General features: G+C 46.8%; 1 protein-coding gene across 1 annotated transcript in view; it reads right to left on the bottom strand.

The window, feature by feature from the left end:
- Positions 1-17938, bottom strand: part of PEPD (peptidase D) — a 128124-nt gene that overhangs the window by 87240 nt on the left and 22946 nt on the right. Inside the window, exons 4-6 of the mRNA XM_081203384.1 lie at positions 7756-7819; positions 4364-4411; positions 3189-3250 (exon numbers count right to left, since the gene is read on the bottom strand). Coding sequence (XP_081059510.1) covers positions 3189-3250; positions 4364-4411; positions 7756-7819 — 174 coding nt within the window. The remainder of the gene's footprint in view (positions 1-3188; positions 3251-4363; positions 4412-7755; positions 7820-17938) is intronic.

Below are 17938 nucleotides of genomic sequence, written 5' to 3' on the forward strand. Positions count from 1 at the left end.
AACATATGAAGACCCTGCTGGATCAGGTCAGTGGGCCGCCTAGTCCAGAATCCTGTTCTCACAGCAGCCCACAAGATAACTGTGGGAAATCTGCAAGCAGGATTCAAGCACAAGAGAAGAAGAGGAGTTTGGATTTGATCTCCTGCTTTATCACTACCCGAAGGAGTCTCAAAGTGGCTAACATTCTCCTTTCCCTTCCTCCCCCACAACAAACACTCTGTGAGGTGAGTGGGACTGAGAGACTTCAAAGAAGTGCGACTAGGCCAAGGTCACCCTGCAGCTGCATGTGCACTCTCTCCTACTGCCGTTTCCAGGAACTGGCATTTAGAAGCGTTGCGTGCGAGAGAGGAAGCACGTGTGGATGTGAGTGAGAGAGAGAATGTGCATGCATGCAGATGCCTGTGTCTCTCTTCCTTCCCTCTGCCTTTGTGTGCCTGGCCTGAGCCTTGCTGTGTGCGTGCACACACGGCAACTTACCCTCACGCAGAAAAGAATGAAAGGTCAAAGACCACCAGCAATCCAAAAGCTGTTCAACCAGAGGCTGAAAAAGGGAACCGCAGGATAGCAAGCAGCGCAAGAAGAGACAGATTTCGACAGAAGACAGAGAGTGAGAGCCTGGAAAGCAGAGAATGAAGTTCAGCTCTTGAGAAAAGTACTGAGACATGGCAAGGGTGGAAGAGGGCAAGGCTTCGCAGGGTAGGATGAAAAAATAAAATGGGGACGGCCATGTCAGTTGTAGTCAAAAAGGATCTGCTGAGACCAATGTTGAAATAAAACTTTTGCAAAAGCCAAAATAGGTCTTTTGCAGAACTAGGAAGGGGCACTCTGTCTACCGCTTCCCTCAATCCCCTTAAGAAGGAACAAGGAACAGAGAAGAACACATCCTGTTCTTTTTAGTGGGACTGGGCACTGCAGCCACAAGAACCAAATTGCCCAAAGCCTAGGCTCCTTGCAAAAAGTCAAATAAATAATCCGAGACAAATCCCTCACCTGAGAGGGAGCCCAAGAAGGAAAAACACAAAAGCTGCCTTCGCTAACTTAGTGCCCTCCAGATGCTTTGGACTACAACTCCCATCAGCCCCAGCTTCACTTGGCTGTGCTGTCTTGGGCTGATGGGAGTTAAGGTACAAAATTTCCACAGGTTGCAGAAGGTTGAATTGAAGCCCACCGAACAAAACACTGAATAGTATTTTTAACTATGAATTTGGGAGTAGAAGAATGGAAAGTGATGTTATTCACCCTAACACCACATGAGAATAGTTACACCAATTTGTATTTTTGGCTGCCTTCAGCAAACAAGGATGGCATCCTTATCTGTGATTCCTGCATTGCAGGGGGTCAGACTAGATGCCCCCTTGGGTGCCTTCTGACTCTACAATTCTATGTTTCTAATATTCATTGCCCTTCACATTTCACAAAAAGCCTTGGGAAGTGCTTTAAATAAAAGAGGAATAAGGGGGATAGAAAAAACTCTTTGCTTCTTTTAAAAAAATGCAGATCAGTGCATCTATTTCCTTTTCTTTCTTTCTTTACATAAAAAATGACAGTGCAGGAGCACAGCGCTTTTGCACAGCGGACAAAGCAACAAGTTTCCTCTCAGCAGCAAAAGTTGAGAGCGGATTCTAAGCTTCCTCCCTTGTAGCTTCATTAGTTGCAAAGTACTCCGTGTCAACTCTCTCCAAGGCAGTCAAAGGAATTATATGCCTTAAATGACAAAGCTGACAGTCTGTTGAGAGGCCAATGCCAAGACTGGGAGATATAAAGTGGGGCGGCGAGAAGAGAGGAGAGAAGCACTCTAACAAGCGATTAAGGGCATCAATTCTGTCATGCAAAAAGCAGCAGGGCGCTCAGTACTACACCAGTGGGTATCCCGCTCCTGACACAAGTGATCTACAGCTGTCAAACAGCAGTGAGAAGATCAGTTTTTTCTGCCCTGCAAACCCATGGAGAGGAAGGCGGCGGACAGCTGGAAGTCTCTTTTCAATAAGCTAAAGATCAAAGGGCAAAGTCACACTCTTCCAAGAGGCGCTTGGGCAGGAGGGAAGAATGGCAGGTAGCACATGGAAATGGAAGCTACCACCATCATCTCCAGAATGACCCACAGAATATGGAATTCTGGGTGTGTCAAAATAGTGCATCAAAGCTGCCAAAACTCCAGGAAGTTCCTCCCGTAGGCAGACTTCATGCCCAGAATTGCAAAGGTTACACACTTATAAGCTTTTTGAGAACAAGCTTTCGAAAAGTTCAGATGTTTGTCCCAGCTTTAGTTTTAAAATTAACAAGTTTCTGCCCTGCCGTCCGTGATGGTGTTGTTTTGTATGCGCTGCCTCCACAGTCCGAGGCTGTAAATGCTTCTGAACACCAGTTGCTGGGAACCACAGGAGGGGAGAGCAATCTCATGCTCAGGCCTTGTTTGGGGGTTTTCCCACAGGCATCTGGTTGGCCACTAGGAGAACAGGATGCTGGACTAGATAGGCTATTGGCCGGATGCAGAAGGCTCTTCTTATGTTCTTATGCATGATGTGAGCATAATACTTGATAATGTTGCCGTGCAGGGGGGCCTAAACTTATTGAGGCCAAAGTCCACATTACTGCCTGGGAGGAGCCTAGGTGGGGGTCATAAAAAAAACCCAGGACTGGATTCAGCCATAGGCCGAAGCCTATTTAGTCTACTACAGTGTTTCACATAACTGGCTAACTACTATCCTGGGACATATTGTCAGGTCAAACATGTATTTCTTGTGGTCAGGTGCCTATGCAACAACTTAAAAGATGTACAACAAATCACTTTTCAAATGCAAATACAATGTATATAAAACACAAATAAAAAAAATAAGTATATGTGTGTGTATATATATATATATATATATATATATATATATATATATATGTATGTATATAAAACACAATGTTCAACTACTTTTACACAGAGTAGACTCTTTAGACATGTTCATTTCAGTGGGCTACTCTACTCTGAGTAAATGTTGGTTGAATACCACTCACAGTATATAAAGCCAGAATAAAATACATCATTGTTCATATAATCAAGCCGCCATGACAGGCTTACAGTCCTTACATCAGGCCATCTTTTAATGGACACCTGATCATTTCCCCCACTGGTTATACGGTGTTCAAATCATTAGCTGGTTAACAATTTGTTTGACACACAAACCCACAAGGTAACTTACTGGCTGATTCCTTCAAACGAAGCTTCCCTGGTAACACTTCCGCTGTCAGTGTTAACTCCTCTCTGGAGAAGAAAGGCAAAAGTATTTGAATTATGACTATCAACAAAAGAAAGTTGCTTCAGTCTTAAAATTACAAAAGAGGCATCCTACTCTGTAAGGCAGCCTTCCCAAAGAAGAGACCCTTCAGATGTTCTGACTACAACTCCCATCCCCCTAGCCCATCCCCTTTTGGCACCGAAAATGGCATGCATGTCAAAGTGAGCGCATGTGCTGATCACGTGCAAGTGGGAAGTTGCCTGAAGCTCAAACCACCCAAAGGGTTGTAGGTAGGCTATGGTAAGTTATTCTGATCACACAGGGCATGTGCTGAAGGGTACCTAAGCCTATGTCTTGATTAGTGACTAGGAACCAAGTACAGGCCATATTGATTTCCCAGATGTAAGAAAGGTTGGAAACCAAAGATGTGGGAAGAGGCCATGTAAATTAAGCAACCTTATATCTTGGTCACTCTTCCAGAACACCCAGGAGACAGTGGTTTTCATATGTTCAAAAAGCACAGGGTACAAAGGGCTTTCCATTCCTGGATTGCATACAATTCTCAGCCATCATCACCACCCTTTGAAGGTTGTGAGACTGCCCTCATTAAGTTCCATGGAATTTGAACCTGGCTCCCAGTCAAAGCAGGTTAACTTGGGAAACTCCCCTTCCTCCAGACTTACCCAACAGCCTGAGCTTCTCCTAAAATCAAGCCTGACAGTGAGCAATAACTACCACTGAATAATGTTCCCAAACCTGTTAACACACAGGCCAGAAATGGCCATTAGGAGCCATTTCCATCTGGCTACAGGTGAGGTTGGCTGGTACCCAGCCATGGCTGTTGTCCTCTTCTCTCCCCCATTTTCTTTATGGATTGTGTCTCTTAAGAGTGCCTCAATAATAATAAAATTAACACACTTTTATTTGAAAACAGCAACAACCCTCCTTCTATTACAGAAGACTAGATTATCGCATTTAGTAAGATCCCCAGATGTTAGTGGACAACAATTCTTGCAGAGTCTGATGGGAGTTTGGGAGCCCAACAGTAGGTGAGGGCCCCAAGTTGAGAAAGGCTGCTCTAGTCTGCAAGTAAGTTTCTCCAAAGTCAATACTTTCTAAGAGCACAAGATGTCACTTACCAGAGTAAGAAGAACTGAAGGGTTCTTTGAAGCCAGAACACTGGAAATCTGCAAAGTAAGAAGAATCATTGTGGTCAGTTGATCGCTCACCAGCATTGGCCACTAAGGAAGCTTCACAATGGTGCCAACTTGCAAGAGCTCTACTATCCATGCCCAGCCACCTACTGTGCCCTATTCACACTCACACTACTTCTGCAGACCATTCCCACATTCCATCTAGTCACCTGCTGTCATGATTATACTCTTTCAGCAACCGATCCCATCAAATTCCTGGGACGACCATTTTCTGTTTTCCTTTTAACTTTCTAAGGAGATGGAATGTTCATAAACATTTCTTAGCATCTCAACAGATAGGTCAATGGATAGGAAGGCACTGCATATTTATTTTGTGGTTTATATCCTGCCCTTTTTTATACCACAGGCATACGCAAGGTGGTGTATAGGATAAAAAGAAAAAACCCCACACTTATATACAATTCTAAAAACAAACAGTCAGCAAAAGAAACAGCACACCAGGAACAGCAGATACATACACATACACATGTCCAACCAATGGCTGCAGTTAAGAAAAGGCCCAATGAAATTATTTGTGTGCTACTTTTCCAACAAAGCTGAGCTCAAAGCCACTCACAGCAAAGTTGTTATTAAAAAAGACAAAGGACATTTCCCTCCACATAATTATACGTACACAAGACGCAAAGCAAACACAAACCATTCAACGTTCACTAACCATTAACGCAGTGTAACACAAACTCCTAATTCAACAAAAAAAGGGGCTGGGGAATCCATTATGAACATTAAGCATCAAAAGCCTTTCTAACTAGACTGGCAGGTCTTCAGAGCCCATTTTTAAAAGTCAATAAATCTGGAGGATCTCAGCAAGGCAAGCCTGAAGACTAGAGGCAGGGCCATAGCTCTGCAAAAGAGTGTCTGCCTTGCTAGCAGAAGGCCCCGGGTTCAAATCCCGGCAGCATCTCCAGGTAGTGTTGGGACAGACTCCCTGCCTGAAATCTTGGAGAGCCGCTGCCAGTCAGTGTAGACAATTCTGAGCTAGATTGACCAATGGTCAGACTCACTGTAAAGCAGCTTCCTAGATTCCTATGTAGAGGCTGTATCAGAGATGGAAAGCTATTTCAGTATCTGTGGAACGGAAACACGTTTAAAGGACTTCACGGCAGCAGATCCCCCAGAAAGTATTTCTGCAGCTCTGGCGACAGCCACTGGATTTCCAAAGCATAAAGGAAAGCCGCATCTCTTTAATTCCACCCACCCCTAGCCTGGTCCCACACAACAGTTTAAGCACGGAATCAGGGTAAGCACAGCGTTTGCTGATGACACTCTGACAAATTGTCAATATAGCTGATACTAAGCAACAAGGCACAAATTTCTGGCCGGGAATCACTTGTCATCCACTCTTGCAGATAAGAAGCCCTTAACTAGCACTTCTGTATTCGACACATGAAGCCTGATAACAAGAAACCACGATTCCAATCCAGATATGTCAAGCAGCAAACCTCCTCAGTAGCTGCAGCAGAGGGAATGAATAGATTAGCGCAATGCTATTTCAGAGGGATACTCATCTCAAGAATCAAACTGCGTTTCAAATGCCAGCCCCCCAAATATGGTTTTTTTAATAGAATGGTACACACCAGGGTTAGGGCCCTGAAGAGCGAGAGAAATTGTTTGTTTTGAAATCTCAGTCTGTGCCCCACAACGATCACAGACAAAACGTAGGTAGGAAGAACCCAGAACACACGAAGGGGGCATAAGGAGAACACAGCAATTGCCTGGCTAGATAGAAAAGGGCAGATACAGTATATGATATTAATAAACATCTTTATAGGGCTTTAGGAAAGTGCTCAAAGCATGTCATGTGCACACAGGTATTTTACAATCTTCCTTTTTCAGGCCAAAGAGGTTGCCCAAGGAAAGTTCACATCAAGACGCAACAACTGAACTGAGGCTTACTGGTTCACAGACTCTTTGCCACAACAAGCTTGCACTATTGCCATCAAAAGCAGCTTCATAGGAACACATAGGAAGCTGCCTAATACTGACCACTCGTCCATTTAGCTCAGTATTGTCTACACTGACTGGCAGCAGCTCTCCAGGGTTTCAGGCAGCAGTCTCTCTCAACCCTACCTGGAGATGCCAGGGATTGAACATCTTGCAAGACAGATGTGCTACCACTGAGCTATGGCTCTGCCCCATGTGATCGCTTAGGGCCATAGCTCAGGGCAGAGCTCAGTGCTTTGCAGGCTGAAGGTTACAGGTTCGAGACTTGGCATATCCACCTAGGGCTGGGGAAAAGACCCCTGCCAGAAACCCGGGAGAGTCAATTAACAGTACGACAGCTTTTGCTGCGAACCACTCTGAGATCTACAGATGAAGAGCGGTATACAAATTTAATAAATATTAGGCTCTGTCAGCCTTGCTCCAGATATTCTGAGCCAGCGTTTAGAGCAAATGGGAGTTGTAGCCCAATATGTCTGGAGGTTGGCAAAGGTTGGTGCGGACAGCACTGAGCTCAGATACTCCAAGAGGTCTGACTCTGTTTAAGGCAGCTTCAGGGGGGAAACGGCATGAAAAGTATCAATAAAACACTGGTGTCAAGACGTGTTTGTTGAGCCCATGTGAACACCACATCCAATGGGTACTAGTGCTCAACCCCAAAAAAGTAGGTGGTGGTGATAAGGGTACCTACACAGACTCTCAGAAACCAGAGCCCCATGGAATAAAGGAAGCTGCCTTACACTGAAGTCAGGTTATTGGTCCACCCAAGCCACCATTATCTACACCAGGGTCTCCCAAGTTTGCTTTTGGACTACAACTCCTATCATCCCTAGCTAGCAGGACCACTGGCCAGGGATGATGGGAACTAGCTGTTCAAAAACAGCTAGAGACCCAAGTTTAAGAAACCCTGATAGGCAGCAGCTGTCCAGGGTTTCAGGCAAAGTCTCTTCCAGCCTGACCTGGAGATCCCATTTAGGATTGAACTTGGGGATACTCTGTATATAAAAAACAGATGATCTACCACAGAGGTACACTGCCCCTTCCCAACCAGTCCTGTGCACCAAGAGAGTTTGGGGTATCTCTTTGCACAAACTGCAAACCTCTCATGCAGCAAAGCAAAGCATTTCCATAAAAGAGAAATCTTTCAAAAGCAAGTAGGGAAATAGCAAGGCGGGTTTGTGGGTGAAAGGGGGAGAGATTAAAAAATATATATTGTAACACACTTGCCTCAAGTAGTTAGTGGGATCCCAGACAGTGACTACAACAAAGACCACTTTCCAACTGCTTCTCTTCAAACTGGAAAGGCTAATACTTATTTACCCAATATTTTTGCCTCTCAAAAAAGCTTCACAAGATCTTGGCAAAGGCAAAACACTCACCTCATCTGTATACCGAACTTCATTGACAGCATACTTCTGCCTGAAGTATTCAGGAGGCTGGATCCTTCAGAATGCAAAGAGACAACTGGTTATTTTGCAAGTAAGAGAACAGCTTGATATATTATTATCAGCTTTATGTTACTATACCCCCTTTTCTTTTTACAAGACAGATTCAATGCACAAAGGAAGAAAATGAAGGACAATGAATGCTACAGATACAAAAACCCAAAGAGCAATTACACATCACCACCAGTTTTGGGCTACAATATATATATATATATTGCCTAGTCAACAACAGCAATTTGGTATATTATCATATGGTACAGGCGTTCCTAGGACCCTAAACCCCATTTTTAAGAAACAGCATCTAAATAGGGGTAAGACGCACAGGACACTTTTCAAGGGATCATTAACACTGGGCATCCACATTTGAACAAAGTCTTAAGTTACCACATTTTTCTAAATTCCATGGTTAGGCATGGTATTTATTAGGACCAACCAAAATGTCCCAAAATGGAGCTTTAAAAAAGTGTGTATTGAGTTTTCAGAAATAACAATAAGATTCTGCAAAACAAAGTTTTGGAAGCAGGAGTTACAATTTGGAAGAAAGCAAGCCTTGGCACATAGAGGTATGTGCCATTGGGGGTTGATGCAGAATTCTATTGTTCTTGATAAAGCATATTAACAGAAGCCATACAACATCAAAATGCTCTCATTTTGGAACCCTCCAGTGACGGGTTAGATGCTCAGGTAAGGCAATGCCCCATGCCCTCCCATTCACCCCTAAGAGAGACCCCATGCAGCCTTCCAATGTCTGACAATTTCGAGTCTGGCTGCAACCAGCAGAAGAGCAAGCAACTCTTTGTGAACAAGGGTGGGATTTAAGGGATGTGAGTCGCTTACAGTGGCCAGGAAAGCTAATACTGGGTCCAAGATCAGCAACTGGTTGGCTATTGGAGACAGGTCCATGAAAATAAACTGCCAACAAAATGCAAGTTTTTTGCATCCTCATCACATATGAAGAAAGGTGCCCTTGCCACCCCAGGGTGTCCAGCATAGTGGCGAGGCATGTTTCAGAATACGTGACAACATAGCAAGGGTCCAACGCCAACGTAGTAAAAGCTTGTTCTGAGCAAACTTTTTAGTTTCAAAAGATCGGTGAAGGAAGAAGAAAAAGTCTGGCTTGGTATTGAAGCCACCAAGTCTCATTTTAGTCACAGGACAGAGTTGTTGTAGTTGTAGAGCTCACAGTATACAGACAGTAAGAAAGGTGGGAGACTCAGGGAGAGCTACTGCCAGTCAGTGTTGACAGTAATGCAGTAGACGGGCCAAAGGTCTGACATATTCCTGAATTTCAAACATATACAAATACCATTGCCAAAGCCCTCCAGGTCAGCTTCTGCCTCGTGTCGTGTGGCAGAAGGGCGAGCATTGCAGACTGGAAAGACATCTGAAGAGGAATAGCTACCCAAAACTGAGGAAGTGAGGAAAATTGCATCCAGGTGTCTTCATTCTGACACACACAACCTAATTGTAATAATACACCCAACTCCCTACCCCCATCCCAGCATTATGAGCTATGTTGTTTTCTTTTTTTAAAAGGGCGAGCGTAAAAAGTTGAAGAGCAAATGGGTTCTTTTCAAATGCCAATTATTATTTTGTAAAAGTCATTTAAATGTCATCTTGTCAACCAAGTATGATAGGGGAGCAACCTGTTTTAAAAAGGCAGCTATAAAAGCTGCTTAACATAAGCACCGTTACAAGAAACATTAAAAGAGAAAGCAGGTCATTATCCACACTTGTTTCCTTTATGGCACCAATAGCCTTTAATCAAACCCACCCTTCAGCATTGCACAGACACTTGCTCTTTGGGATGCACAGAGCAGATCAGCCAGGAGATTAGCCACTTCACTTGGGCAACAGGGAATCACTGAGAAGGCCAGCTGGTTAAATTCATGGGAGAAATGATTGCAGATGCCAAAAAGGTTCCCTGTTACTCCATATGGGAGACTGAGAAGATCCAAGAGGCTGCCCATTTCCCGACAGACCCTCTTGTGTGCTAAGATGGGCAGAGGGGGCCTTGTTGGTTGCTCCACTGGCCTCAGGGCATTCTCTGTGGCAGCCCCTGAGTTGTGGAGCTCCCCACAGGGGTGTGTTTTGCACCTTCAATGTGCAGCGCTGAGTGCTGGAGACACATCCCTTTACTCTCGCCTTAGACCCGCGAGTTGTGTGTCTTTCAGGACCCACCTTCTTCTGGCGACTGCAATTTGTTTTAACTGTTTTTAATTCTGAAATCTAAATGGTTGTCACCAGCCCTGGAGCCTGCTGGGTGGCGCCAGTCATTATGGTGATGAAAGAACTAATGGGTGGAAATTGTAGGGTAGCAGTGTAAACAGCAGTAGAAACCTCCTAAGGATAACAGCAGTTTTGACAGTCGAGCAGGTAGATTGCACTGGGAGGTGGTGGGCTCTCCTTTACTGGTGGCATTTAAGCAGAGGTGGGATGGTGATGCTACAGTTACACCCTGCATTGCAGAGTCTGCACAGGGCACAGGGGATTGGCAAAGATGACCCCCATAGTCTAAGGTAATCAGATTTTTTTTCGGTGAATCCAGGGATACTTTTCAACTTCCAACTAAACAGATGGATTTTGTCAGGGGACTGATTTGTAAATCTGGCGACTGTCCCCCGGAAACGGGGACGTCTGGTAACCTTACCATAGTCTCTTCCAGCTCCATGATTCTAAAAGGAAAGGAGAAAAGGCAGCCGAACAATACAAGGGGGACTAAGCACATCTCTGTGTTTAAGGCCCAGCATCCAGGAAATCCATATCCTGGAACAAGTGAAGTCTGCACAGACACATTATGCAAACAGGACAGTTTGCACACGCGCGATTTTTGTACAATTTATCCTGCAGGGTTTTTAGAGGTTTTGCATAATTTATTCTAGTTTTGCTAGCCTTGCAGCTGGGCAAGAAGCCATGAAGGGCAGAGCATTCTTGCTTCAGACCACCTCTCTGGTTCCTGAAATTCCAGCCTGCATTTCCATGTACAGTGGTGCCTCGCAAGACGAAATTAATTCGTTCCGCAAGTCTCTTCGTCTTGCGGTTTTTTCGTCTTGCGATGCACGGTTTCCCATAGGAATGCATTGAAAATCAATTAATGTGTTCCTAGGGAAACCGCCTTCGGACCAGGTCCGGGGACAGTCTGCCCCCGGACCTCTTCTGAAGGCTGGGGGGGGACAAGGGCTTTTCTTCCCACCCCCAGCATTTTAAAAAACCCTGGGACAGCGGAGGACTTCTCCGCTGTCCGGGGCGATTTAAAAGCCCCTGGGAAGGCAGGCAGGGGGGACAAAGACTTTCGCCCCCTGCCCGCCTTCAGAAGGTGTTCCTGCCCCCCGCCCCACTTCGGAACAGCTTTCCGAAGTGGGGCGGCTGGGGCAGGTGTCCCCACCCCCCTCCCCACTTTGGAACAGCTTTCCGAAGTGGGGCGGCGGGGGCAGGTGTCCCCGCCCCCCCTCCCCACTTCGGAACAGCTTTCCGAAGTGGGGCGGCGGGGGCAGGTGTCCCCGCCCCCCCTCCCTACTTCGGAACAGCTTTCCGAAGTGGGGCGGCGGGGGCAGGTGTCCCCGCCCCCCCTCCCCACTTCGGAACAGCTTTCCGAAGTGGGGCGGCGGGGGCAGGTGTCCCCGCCCCCCCTCCCCACTTCGGAACAGCTTTCCGAAGTGGGGCGGCTGGGGCAGGTGTCCCCGCCCCCCCTCCCCACTTCGGAACAGCTTTCCGAAGTGGGGCGGCGGGGGCAGGTGTCCCCGCCCCCCCTCCCCACTTCGGAACAGCTTTCCGAAGTGGGGCGGCTGGGGCAGGTGTCCCCGCCCCCCCTCCCCACTTCGGAACAGCTTTCCGAAGTGGGGCGGCTGGGGCAGGTGTCCCCGCCCCCCCTCCCCACTTCGGAACAGCTTTCCGAAGTGGGGCGGCTGGGGCAGGTGTCCCCGCCCCCCCTCCCCACTTCGGAACAGCTTTCCGAAGTGGGGCGGCTGGGGCAGGTGTCCCCGCCCCCCCTTCGGAGCAGTGTTTTAAAATGCTGGGGGTCGGCAGCGAAGCGCTGCCGACCCCCAGCATTTTAAAACCTTCCCGGGACATGGGGAGATTTTAAAATGCTGGGGGTCGGCAGCTAACGCTTCGCTCCCGACCCCCAGCATTTTAAAATCTCCCCGGGACAGGGGGAGATTTTAAAATGCTGGGGGTCGGCAGCTAACGCTTCGCTCCCGACCCCCAGCATTTTAAAATCTCCCCGGGACAGGGGGAGATTTTAAAATGCTGGGGGTTGGCAGCTAACGCTTCGCTCCCGACCCCCAGCATTTTAAAATCTCCCCGGGACAGAGACTTCTCTGCTGTCCCTTGGAGATTTTAAAATGCTGGGGGTCGGCAGCGAACGCTTCGCTCCCGCCCGCCAGCATTTTAAGATCGCCCGGGGCAGGCGGGGGGGGGGAAGGCAGGCGGGGGGAGCAAAGACTTTTGCCCCCCGCCGGCCTTCAGAAGAGGTCCTCTTCTGAAGGCCGGCTGGGGGCGAAAGTCTTTGCTCCCGACCGCCAGCATTTCCCTATGGGCTTTCGTCTTGCAATGCAAGCCCATAGGGAAATTCGTCTTGCGAAGCGCCTCCAAAACAGAAAACCCTTTCGTCTTGCGGGTTTTCCGTCTTGCGAGGCATTCGTCTTGCGGGGTACCACTGTATATTTTTCAAGTGCATCTCCAGAGGCAGAGGGCCAGAAACTTGCTTTTTTAAAAAAAGGGAAGTCAAGTTCTCAAGGAAACTGATTTTAACCCACTTTCACAATCTGCAATCCTGTGCAGTTGTAGCAAATTTATATCTAGTTGCTGACTACTGCAGTTTCCCCCCAAAAAAATCAATAAGTAAATTTAAATGCAACAAGTGTTGTACAGCAGCACAGGAAAAAGGAGGGTTGCCGCCATTTTGCTTAGAATACAGAACATTTTAGAGAAGCCCTGTTTTGCAAGAGTGACCAACAGCCCAATGAAGGCCCTCCATGTAAAAACTGAACTGAATATAGGAGTGTAGCAAAAAGAGGTGCAGATAAGATTTTCATTACAGCAAACCAAAGAGTCCACTAATGCACTGCTCAGAAAAGAGAGAGACAAAATTAACGACCCGTCATGCAGGCTGAAAACAGAAGCCTTTCAAGCAGTCTGACCACCTGCATGTTTTTAATGAATATGTAATAAGGCCAAATTACAGCCGTCACTTATAATCTTGAATCCCTTTGGCTGGAGAAAAATATACGTTGTCATACACCTAGCACATCTTAAATGCAATGAGCAGAGATAGCTTTTGAAGTCAGCAACTGTCCTAAAAGTAGCATTAAAATGTCATAGAGTGGGACTAAAGACATTCAGCGGCTACAGACAATTAAAACTGGTGATGCATCCTTTGTCCCATTTACTTACTATGCAAAAGCCCTGCAATACAAGTGTTTCAAGAACTGGAGGGCGGGGGCGGCCGGGCAACCATAGCATTTGTTAAAACACAATTAATGCTGATGGAAAAGAATTGGTGGGATGTACAAGAGAAAGTTTTTGCAATAACCCGCCCCCCCCAAAGTATAAAGATTCCTGTTCAGAATTGTTGATGCTGAACAGACAAAGTTCCGCGAAGGTTGTCAGTTTTTAATAAAAAGGGCAAGATTATGTTGTTTAGGGGTGCACACTGGAGCAGGGGTGAGGAACTTTTCTGGTCTGGAAGCCCAGATCTTTATGTCCCACCTCACCGCATGGGTCAACTGTTACAGGTGATCAGGGGAAAACCACCTGCCAATCATTTGGCATCAGGTGATTGATAAGCTGTCAAAGCTGACCCCACAGGGGTGTGGGGAACAGCCTGCTTCTCCAGCACATTCCCCACAGGAAATATGCTGGCAAACCAGGACCCAGGAGGACTGAACTCTTGAGACTTCAGGGATGTGAGCAGGATTTAACGCCTACTCATCAGCTGATGAGCAAGGGTTAAATTGTGCCACTCTGGCTGTATGCCAGTGGAATGCGGCCAAAGAAAAATGGATCGCTCATCAGTTGACCTCACTCAGCAGCATTGGCTGATTGACAAGGTGGGTGATGTTTTGGGGAAATGGCCTTGCAGGCAAAAATGGACCCCTTGGCAGTTCTCCACTCCCACACTAGCATCTATTTCTAGGCATTTGGCCAATGGTACAACAATCTATTATTGCCAATGACCAATATTCAAAAAGAAACTTTGCATAACTTTGTATAACTATATAAAACACTGGACAAAACAAAACAGAGAACCATAACAACAACATTATACAGTACTAATAACTACATCTTACTGCACAAAACAACATACACAGAAAACAAAACTCCAAGTTTGCTAAAATTAGTCCCTGCAGAGTTTTACAGGCGGCGACACAATGTTTTGTGCATTCTGATCTGAAAAGAGTAGGAAAGAATAAAATGCATCTGATCATCCTGAGGCTTTCTGTATAACTGGTTCAATAAAAATCTGAGGTATAATACAATAATATAATAAAAAAGAACAATACATAAGGAGGTGAGTTATTGATTCTACTTCTCCAGATTCACAGCGATATACAGTGGTACCTCGGGTTACATACGCTTCAGGTTACCGACGCTTCAGGTTACAGACTCCGCTAACCCAGAAATAGTACCTCGGGTTAAGAACTTTGCTTCAGAAAGAGAACAGAAATCGTGCGGTGGTGGCGCGGCAGCAGCGGGAGGCCCCATTAGCTAAAGTGGTACCTCAGGTTAAGAACAGTTTCAGGTTAAGAACGGACCTCCAGAACAAATTAAGTTCTTAACCACTATATAAGTTGACCATAGTGGATCTCCAGAACTGCTGATTATAGAACATTTGAGCACCCCAAAGTAAAGGCTCTGTGATGTCTTTGAACAGAGAGCATGTAAAGATAGCTGGCTGGTTTACAGGGTTGAGGCGCTCTGTCGATTAGCATGTTAAGAGGCGGTCATTAAACCGCTTCTTAAAAAACCATCTTTAGACCCGGCCAGTATGGCCAACTATCGCCCAGTCTCAAATCTTCCATTCTTGGGCAAGGTGGTTGAGCGTGTGGTTGCTGAACAACTCCAGGCACGCCTGGAGGATGCGGACCATTTGGATCCCTTCCAATCAGGGTTCAGGCCTCATCATGGGACTGAAACTGCCTTGGTCGCACTGGTTGATGATCTCCGGCGAGCTAGGGACAAAGGTGAGAGTTGTTTCCTAGTTCTGCTGGATCTCTCAGCGGCCTTTGATACAATCGACCATAACATCCTTCTGGACCGTCTAGAGGGGTTGGGAGCTGGGGGCACTGTTATGCAGTGGTTTCGCTCCTTCCTCCTGGGCCGTGTTCAGAAAGTGGTGGTGGGGGATGAGTGTTCAGACCCTTGGGCCCTCACTTGTGGGGTGCCTCAGGGTTCCGTCCTCTCCCCCATGCTTTTTAACATCTATATGAAGCCGCTGGGAGAGATCATCAGGGGGTTTGGACTGGGTGTCCATCAATATGCAGATGATACCCAGCTCTACCTTTCTTTCAAATCAGAACCAGTGAAGGCGGTGAAGGTCCTATGTGAGTGCCTGGAGGCGGTTGGAGGATGGATGGCGGCTAATGGATTGAAGTTGAATCCTGACAAGACAGAAGTACTGTTTTTGGGGGACAGGGGGCGGGCTGGTGTGGAGGACTCCCTGGTCCTGAATAGGGTAACTGTGCCCCTGAAGGACCAGGTGCGTAGCCTGGGAGTCATTTTGGACTCACAGCTGTCCATGGAGGCGCAGGTCAATTCTGTATCCAGGGCAGCTGTCTACCAACTCCACCTGGTACGCAGGCTGAGACCCTACCTGCCCGCGGACTGTCTGGCCAGAGTGGTGCATGCTCTAGTTATCTCCCGCTTGGACTACTGCAATGCGCTCTACGTGGGGCTACCTTTGAAGGTGACTCGGAAACTACAGCTAATCCAGAATGCGGCAGCTAGACTGGTGACTGGGGGCGGCCGCCGAGACCACATAACACCGGTCTTGAAAGACCTACATTGGCTCCCAGTACGTTTCCGAGCACAATTCAAAGTGCTGGTGTTGACCTTTAAAGCCCTAAATGGCTTCGGCCCAGTATACCTGAAGGAGCGTCTCCACCCCCATCGTTCTGCCCGGACACTGAGGTCCAGCGCCGAGGGCCTTCTGGCGGTTCCCTCATTACGAGAAGCGAAGCTACAGGGAACCAGGCAGAGGGCCTTTTCGGTGGTGGCGCCCGCCCTGTGGAATGCCCTCCCATTGGATGTCAAGGTGATGGACAACTACCTGACATTCAGAAGACATCTTAAGGCGGCCCTATTCAGGGAAGCTTTTAATGTATGATATTTTAGTGTTTTTTGGTTTCTGTGGAAGCCGCCCAGAGTGGCTGGGGAAACCCAGCCAGATGGGCGGGGTACAAATAAATTATTATTATTATTATTATTATTATTATTATTATTATTATTATTATTATTCGAGGCGAAACCTAGATGATATCAGTGTTTAACATCCACATTACATTCCTTAAGTATTCTTCTGGCCAATTCCTATCCAATAGGGATAAGGTAACCCATGGAACAAACCATATACCAACAGTGGGGAATCTCATCCTCCCCCCCCCCATTCGGGCCAATTCATGCCCACCCAAACATCATCTATGAAATGGGCTGCAGGAAGCTTTGCGGGTATCACTGACCAGATGATGAGTGGCACTTGCAATAATGCTTTGCAAGCACAGATCAGCTGATCCCTGCAACTTGCAAAACTCTGGATGCCAGGCCAGCCGATGGTTAGAGCTTGGAAACAGCAGCACTTTTGCCCACATGGGTGGATTTCAAACTATACAAGAATTATGATGTCAGGTGATTAACAGGGATTGATCCTGCAGCTGTGACATGTGTCATCTAAACATTCTGCCTCCCCCCCCCCCCGCTATAGAACTACTTTTCTCATATGCAAATTGAATCCATTTTGGCTTGCAAATGAACTTATCAAACTAGGCCCATGGGGTGTGGGGGAGAAAGGAGCTGGCTTGCTCGCCCAAATTCCCCACTCCTGCTGTAAGTCTGCTGCTGCAAATGCGTTGTGGCACCACATGAGCACAGCTCCCGCACCACTGCTCCCCTCCATACTAACTGGTGTGAACATGCACACATTGAACCTTCCAGAAACAACACTAGGAAGTCACTTGTTTGCACCAAAGGAAACTGGCAGAAGCATCTGACAAGCGTTGGTTCCTTGGACACGAATTATTAAGCATGGGTACATATGGGAGGTGGGTGTAGAACTTTTGCAGGCTCATTTGGAAAATGCTACATGACAGAGCAAGTCCAGCCTGCTGCTCCCCCACCTCTCACAGAGGCTGCTTTGGAAGCTTTGGAAACCCGGATGTCCATCTATGTCCGGAAAGAGCTATGGATATCGATTATGGTGGGAATTTGCTTACATTGTATTCTGGGCTACAAGGTACATGTTTTGCAACAGGGCTGGGCCACTGGTGGCCCTCCAGATGTTGCCCTAAGCCCATCACTGTTAAAAATAATAACACCTAGCACGGGGATCTGATTTTTAAAATCTCAAGGCAAAATGGATTGGATCTGTGTATGAGAAAAATAGTTCTTTATAGCAAAAAAAAAAGGGGGGGCAACCTGTTTAAGCCTGCGTGGGCATGGGCCACAGGAGGGATCATCTGAGTGGCATCTTCCTCTCTTATACAGGAAAGAAGGTATCTTGGTGCTTCCTTGAGTGGTGGCTCAAGTTTTGGATGATGTCCTGGGAGATCAGAGTGCAATTCCCCTCAGCCACCAGAGTCCCTAGTCACTGTGTCTCAGCCTATTGGAACTGACAGGGCTTTTGGGAGGAGAAGGTGAAGTACTCCCTTGAACTCCTTAGAAGAAAGGTGGAAAATTTAAAAAGTAGCCTCTTTTTTTTAAAAAAAACCCTGTATTAAGCGTATTAAAAATAATTTTCAAAACATGAAAAAAATCTGCCACCCTATTAAGAAATTGGGGGGGGGCCTCTTTCCAGTCAACATTTTGATTGATGAGAGTGAACAACTATGCACCACAGCCTCATAGCTCTCATCTAATTTTCTTTAGATATATTTCCTCACACAGCAAGCATCTTTCTTGCACA

Source organism: Podarcis bocagei (genome assembly GCF_964188305.1).
Source record: "Podarcis bocagei genome assembly, chromosome: 7".
NCBI lineage: Eukaryota > Metazoa > Chordata > Lepidosauria > Squamata > Lacertidae > Podarcis > Podarcis bocagei.